Source organism: Cynoglossus semilaevis, chromosome 15, assembly GCF_000523025.1.
Source record: "Cynoglossus semilaevis isolate Cse_v1.0 chromosome 15, Cse_v1.0, whole genome shotgun sequence".
NCBI lineage: Eukaryota > Metazoa > Chordata > Actinopteri > Pleuronectiformes > Cynoglossidae > Cynoglossus > Cynoglossus semilaevis.
This window is the reverse complement of record NC_024321.1, coordinates 1,678,154-1,685,355: the sequence shown is the minus strand read 5'-3', so window position 1 is coordinate 1,685,355 and position 7,202 is coordinate 1,678,154. Positions and strand designations below refer to the sequence as shown.

Below are 7,202 nucleotides of genomic sequence, written 5' to 3'. Positions count from 1 at the left end.
CCACTAACGATTCTTACAGATATTACATAATATGCTAATATCGAGCTAATATCGGTCGGCCGATATTATCGGACATCCCTCTCCTCGAGCATTTTCAACGCCGCATTCCTCTTTTTACCCATGATGTAAATCACCAGGAGAGTTCAATCTATGGTGTACTTTTTTTTTTTTTTTTTTCAATTTTTCCAAAGACTTGTGCCGACCACTGTTGCAATACAGTCACCAGCGTTTGTTGTTAAAATGCAAACAGTTGTAACACAGTTGGTAAAAAGGGCTTCTTAAACGTCAGAAACAGGCTGCAGATGTTGGCGATGAGTGATGTAAATCCTGATGGACTCCCGTCCCACTGTGTTCATTAATCATGCATCTCATTGGCTGAAGCTCTGATTTGGCAACCAGACAGATGAAGACCAACAGGGCAATATATTTCTCATCATAACACGACCCTGCATTAATATTAATAGCATCTTTTCAGCCGTGGGCGAGAATCATTTCTCAGACGGGGGAATTTTTTAAGAGTAATTCATGCGTGTCGGTGAACAGCGCACCAACAAACAGTGAGATAAACAACACGGCTTTAAGGCAATGCAGGGAGAACAAAAACAGACGCTGCAAAAGGGTCTTTATTTATCTTTATTTATCTGTCTTTTCTGATTAACAGGTTTGGGGGTTTTTTGTTTTTTTGGTTTTTTTTACTCTAAAACGTTTTTTAAACACTGAGACACTGGAAGATATGAGATATATGATACGATTAGACTGGCAAGATACAATATTTGTTGATGACATGATTTAGTATATAGATATATATATATATATATGTATAGTATTAATAATAATAATAAAAACTGGGATTTATATAGCTCCTTTCTTCAAAAAATCCAAGGTCGCTAAATAATAAAACATGAGGAGGAAAACAAAATTACAACAGACGGGGCGACGGGGGGATTATACGTTATTATAGCAGCTATTTTGAACAGATGAGTTTTCGACAAAGGATCTGTAAATGTCCAGAGAGAGGGCATTACGTTCATCTGGGGGAAAGAATTCCACGGGGTGGTTGTGGCAAAGCTGAAAGTACAATTGCCAAAGGAGTGGAGACGGGAGTTGGGAACAGAGAGCAGGACCCGAGTCAGTGGAGCAGAAAGTCCGGGTTGGGGAGCAGGGATGGGAGGAATTTGGGGGAGGGAGGGACTTGTAAGTGAGGAGCAACATTTTGTAAGAAAAGTGAAACTTAAATGAGGGTAGCGGGGATGTGAGTTTCGGGCATACTGGAGCCTGTCCAGGGATTTGTTGGGAACACCAAAAAAGGGCTCCATTGCAGTAATCCAACCGGGAGGGAAATGAATGGATGAGTCAGTGAGTGAAGGTCGCAGTCAGGCGGTGTTTCTGAGGTGGAAAAAATACGGATTCGGTGACTTAAGTGAGAGGGCGGAGTCAAGGAGCACTCCGAGGTTTGCGGACCTCAGAGGAGTGGACGCATGTGGTCCACTAGTGGACGCATGAGATGTGACCGTTGGGCCGCGAAAAAAACAGGAGGACATTTTTCAAGCGTTCAAGCAATGATGGCACAACTACACTTTTTTTTTTTTTCTCTCCCCACTTGTCCAAAGTGGAATATCACCAAAAATGTTTGAGAACCAATGGAAGCTCCCTTAAATATGTTTAGTTTTTCAAGTTACGAGTAAGCAACTTTTGCAAGATTTTCTTCGTGATACAAAGAAACATCGAGTTACGATACCATTTTTCTACGCTCACTAACCCTTGCTGGGGTTTTTTTTACCCATTTTTATAAAAATAATATAAAAAGTTTTCTTACTTATTATTATTTTATATTATCAGTATATTTGTTTATATTGATGTTTTTCCATGTTTAGATGGGGGGGAATTTTTAATTGAATTAATTGATAGTGTATTTATGCGGGGCTGCAACAAATTCACTGACTTATAGTTATTTCTAAAGGGGAAAATGCAATCGAGATGTGAGCGCATGGACATACGAGTGCTGTTGTGGAACGGATTAAACTCCTATCTTGAAGCCTCACTGTTTTAAGGAATAGAATAGTAGATGTAAGAGTATTTTTTGTTTGTTTGTTTGTTTGTTTGTTTTTTTAGTTGGGGGCAATACAGTCTTCGGGTTATAAAAGTAGTGATGAAACAGAGAAGATTGTTCAGTTCTTCTGGGTTCCTCTAAGGAAATGTAACATCTTTACATTTATAGCTTCAGTTTTGTGGTCTGCTGTTGTTTTACTTCCACTCAAAGCCACAAACGCGTTTCAAAATTAGAAGCAGGAAGGTGATCTTTAGGGCAAAAGTATAAAAAAAAAAAAAAAAAAAAAAAACACCTGTCCTACATAAACACAGACAGACTGACGTCTGCAGAGAAGACAAAGAGCCAGACCTTCTTCTTTAGGGCTGAGCTGCGGGACAATAAATATTATATTTCGATTCATTCTCTAATGGTTACAAACAGCTCAGAGAGGTTGCTTCACTTTTAATTGATACAATTGATATGCAAATAATAAAAAAAAATATCCATTAACTCTAGGAAAAATATTTCCGGCTTCTTGAAACGAGTCTTAGAGCAATGAAACCAAAATGATGTAACAATGTGATCATGTTAAGCAAATCGGAGCTATTTTTAGTAAACATTTGGGATGAGGTCATGTTTATTCTCTATCCTTTGTCTTCTTTCTACTACTTAAAGCATGTATTTCTTTTCTAGGCGTTCCTTGTCGTAGTATAATGAGTCGTTACATCCTCGATAACCTTGAGGTTGAGAACGTACGCTCGACAGCAATTGACGCAGGGAGAACGTAGCTTTCGCGCGTGCCAGTGTCCGCATGCAGTTTGCACCATTCATTGACCATCCAATCGAATCACTCAAACGGCTGACGTAACTGTAGGGCTGTTAGTAGATCTCGGTGTGGCCGACTTAAAAAATCGGCAGACACAAAAGCTTTTTAAAGCCCTTCTAGATTCGTTTGCCAAATCCCTACAGCCGCAAACAAATGCCTCTTGTTGTTGTTGTTGTTTGTGTGTTGTCAGGTGTACGAGCATCCATACAAAGCCATACTGGATGGAGTTGAGACCGAGGGTCTGCTGGAGATCGATCCAGATAAGCACGTGGAGATTTTCAGAATGGGAAACGGCAGCACCGAAGTTCTGGAGATTCATGACTTCAAACATGTGAGTATTTATAAAACAAAACAGAAGGGAAAAAAAAGAAACAGCATCGGGATGTTTTATTTGTATGATTTTATATTTTTGACCAACCTCGTGAAGTAAATTTACTTGGGATGAAGTAAATAAATGGCCGCGACCTTGCGAAGGCTGCGTGGAAGACGGCCCGTGTGTTGAAGGATGAAGAGATGAAGAGAGACTTCACACTCGAGCGCACAGACGAACACGGTGACAGGAACCAGAGACTGGATCGTACACTGATGAGAGAGAAGTGGCTCTGTGTGGAGAAACACTTCATCTTCAGCACTGTCACTGAGATCCGAGCCAATAATCTCACCCCTGAGCTCTTTATCAGAGACCACCTCTGACAGTTTAACCTCTTTGTCAGACCAGACCAGACCACACCTGAACCTGAAAGGAGGGGCTGAACCCAGTCATCAAACGTCCCAGCCATTTAAACCCAGCTCTCCCGGACCAGACCAGGAACCTCAACACCACAAACTGTGGTCATCAAAATGAAATGTTCTGCTAAGGAAAAAAAATGTGAAAAGATCAAAAAATGGTCATCAAAATGAAATGTTCTGCTAAAGAAAATGTGAAAAGATCAAAACCCCCCACCTCAGTCATTAGATTTTTACTTCATACTTTTGGAAAAGCTTTGATTTTGATTTTTTGTAAAAAAAAAAAAAAAAAATCGGAGTGTTAGAAAGGTCCTCGGTGCTGCTAGAAATTCACTTCAGTGAACAGCAATAAATGAAACATACAGTTTTTTTTTCTGTTTCTTCAAAGGGATTGACTGGGATCCGCTTTGCTGAACATCAGAGATGTTACATCAGGACTCAGAGCAGGAACCTGCCCTCAGAGACGGAGCTGAGAGCTGAGGACACACAGGCAACTGTACACCTCCTTCACATTTTTACTCCTCCTTCCCCCTATGCCCTCCACCTAAACTACAAATTTCCTGCCGTTTATACAGAAATGTATTTAAGTGCAGCTGTCTACGGGCTAATTCTTAGTTTTTATTTGCTAACTTTTGGCTATTACGTGACTTAACTTGGTTTTTTTGCCCAATGTTTAGTAACAATGAGGTTTTCTCTGGTATAATTTATTGTTGCTATTGATTATTTATGAGTTTGTTGTGTTCTAGTTGTTAGATTAACTGTGGGTTTAATTGCCAAGTGTTGGCTATACCTTTTTTATGACTGTTTTTGGACTGCGCTCCTCGCGCCTGCCTTACCATACGCGGTCTCTTTTTCTAGCAAACCAGTTAAGAACTGAGACCAGGAATTATGTCGGTCGTAAAGTGGCATTTAGCTGTACACAAAATAATACTATACAATTTATTTTCAACTTATTTGACCACAAAAAATGCACCTAATATATTGGTATGCCATTGCTGGTGTCTTTCTAGGCAAGGGACCAATCAATATAGGTGTATTTTAAAGGGTAGGTTTTAAAGAAATTCCAAAGCAACAGGCAGGTGAAAGGTAAATGGTAATGGTGCTAGAAATACCCGACAGTTTCAAAAAACACGATGACATTGGCCAAACTAAGTCAACTTCACAAAAATAATTAATTGGTTCAACTTTTTTATTTTATTGTGTGATCTATTACATGCTAAACATAGTTGTATTTCCATGTTGCTGTGGAAACTTAAACATAACTAAAATAACTTTAAAGAAAGAAAGTAAATATGCATTTACAATGTAATGAAAAAAAAATACAACTGAAACACCTGTAAGTTTGCAAACTATTTTACCATGCTAAAAAGTTAGCTAAGAAATGGCAATAGCAACCATTCAGATTAGCAAAAAGTTATCCAGAAGATAAATATACGTTAACAAACAAAGCTAAAAAACTAGGACCATTAATTATGGACAAAAGCTAATATACGTTAACAAACAAAGCTAAAAAAACTAGCTGAAAAAGTAAGTGATGCACAGTATGCCGCGCACAAGGACCGTTAATTATGGACAAAAGCTGTTCTGAAGCTTTTTCGGCAGTTCATCTGTGTTTACTACAGTTATTGCAAATACCATTTTCAGCACACAAACATTGTAAAACAAAGTCAAATGTTAAATAAATGAACAAACAGTGACTCTGTCCTGTCTTCAGCATGGCAGGTGTCACTCTTGACTAAGTTCGGCAGGTCCTTCGTCTTAGGTGTTAAAGCAGGTCACATCTGTTAGAAACTCTGTGTTGCGTCTTCTGCTTTGCCAAACAGCAGGTTTTAGTCTATTAGAGCAGGTCTTCAGAGACGTGAGGTGAGAAACAATAGGGAAAAATATGGGCAAACTGCAAACAGCTGATAAGGAAATTTAAATCCTACGAGGTAAAACCAGAAGAGCAACATGAATTGTTCTCCAGAATGTTTTTTTTTTTTCCTCCATTTTTAATTTTCCTCCTCGTTTACGAACCCCAGGGAGAACGTTGTCAAATAAAGGTCCGGTTTCTCTGTCAACACAACAGCCATTCCTCCTCCATCACTCCTTAACCATTATTCATGGATGACGTGGAGCACCCATTTTACAGCAGCTACAAATGGATTATTAAAGGTCGCCATAAACCAGTTCACAAACCCCCCAAAAAACAAAAGATTCACTCAAACTTACTTAAATATTTGTTTAATGTAGTTATGTCAGACTACTTTAATCTTTCACTTTTGATGAAAATCATCAGCCTCATATATATCTATATACAGTATGTACATACTTTAACATACAGCCAGTCCCTAACTTAGGTCAGGGGTTCTGTTCACATGGTGCAGCACAGCTATTTTCTACAGTAAATTGGAACTCAGATACTGTACATTTACAACACTGTAAATGTGTAAAATCACATGAACACTCCTTGTAGGTCTTAAAGTTTCCTTTATTTAACAACAACATAACAAAAATACATTGCAACAAATTCAAGAAACCAAAAAGTACGAGAAAATCGACAATAATCCCATTGTAATAAAATAAAAATCATGTATTTCTCTCAGAGAAAACAGATATGAAGTGCTACATGACCTCCACTTTTCCCTAAAGTCAATTACACAAATTATTATTAAATTATTAATTAATTATGACCTAATATTTATACCTGATATAGACAAATAATAATAATAAATTAAACAGATATCCCATAGTGGAAGCAAAAACCCTACGTTTACTCATTGGAAAAAGCTAAAGGAACCAATGCTATATGTTCACTGACTGAGAACACTGAGAACAGGTCACTGCTCACTGACCCGGAAACTGTCCGACAAAAAAAAAAAGACAAACTAAAATGCAATTTTAAAAAAGTAATTGCCCTCACGATATGTTCAAATAGGTGACGTATACTGTAATATTAGGTGAACGCACGTTTCCGTACCCGTTTCGTACTCGGAAACAATTAATTGCAAATGACACGCTTACGTTGAATGTTCTACCGATTCAATGTTACGTTCAGAAAACATTGGCATAATTTAATCCAAGTATTGTGTATTTACCTTTACTTTGGCGAACAAAGTTGGATGGTTGTCCTGCAGGTGATGAAATATATTGGATGTATTTCCTCCTTCCACCGCATTTTTCATGGCATGTTTTATATGCTGTCAGGTCGTCATCCACTGGTCATTTCCTTCAGAAGCCAAAATAATCCCACACGGCTGTTTTAATGTGCTGTTCATGGTAATAACTCTTCTTCTGCCATTTTTCCCCCGCGTGGTCACGCCTCTCTTTTGCAACCTGCAGGGACCGGAAACAAAGCAACACATGAGGCAACAAGTGGGTGTTGTGTAACTTTGTTTTTGTTCCGTAACTATTGTTCCGGCATGTTATTTTCCGTCGGTGTTAAGAAAACGTTATGATAAATTAACTGTTGCGTTTAATACAATTAATTGCATTTAATTGTAATATCGAGTCTGACTTACACTTGGGAGCCACACTTAAGGGCAAATTGTTCACAAAAAAACAACACAAAAGAAAGCGAATGTAGCACAATCCAAAAAAAAAACCCCAAAAACCCTAACCTTTATTTTAATACATTTAATG

General features: G+C 38.2%; 1 protein-coding gene and 1 long non-coding RNA gene across 6 annotated transcripts in view; one reads left to right on the top strand and one right to left on the bottom strand.

Moving 5' to 3' along the window:
- LOC107989568 (uncharacterized) overlaps positions 1 to 7,202 on the bottom strand; it is a 31,860-nt gene that overhangs the window by 7,940 nt on the left and 16,718 nt on the right. For 2 of the 4 annotated variants that reach the window (XR_003052008.1, XR_001761147.2), the window contains one exon: positions 6,034 to 6,896. This is a non-coding gene — a long non-coding RNA (uncharacterized LOC107989568). Of the gene's footprint in view, positions 1 to 5,105; positions 5,716 to 6,033; positions 6,897 to 7,202 lie in introns of those variants that run through there. The other 2 variants (XR_003052010.1, XR_003052009.1) reach the window with 2 other exon arrangements.
- Positions 1 to 7,202, top strand: part of tnmd (tenomodulin) — a 35,226-nt gene that overhangs the window by 18,843 nt on the left and 9,181 nt on the right. For both annotated transcript variants that reach the window (XM_025063262.1, XM_008326486.3), the window contains 2 exons: positions 3,046 to 3,186; positions 3,970 to 4,077. In XM_025063262.1, coding sequence (XP_024919030.1) covers positions 3,046 to 3,186; positions 3,970 to 4,077 — 249 coding nt within the window. The remainder of the gene's footprint in view (positions 1 to 3,045; positions 3,187 to 3,969; positions 4,078 to 7,202) is intronic.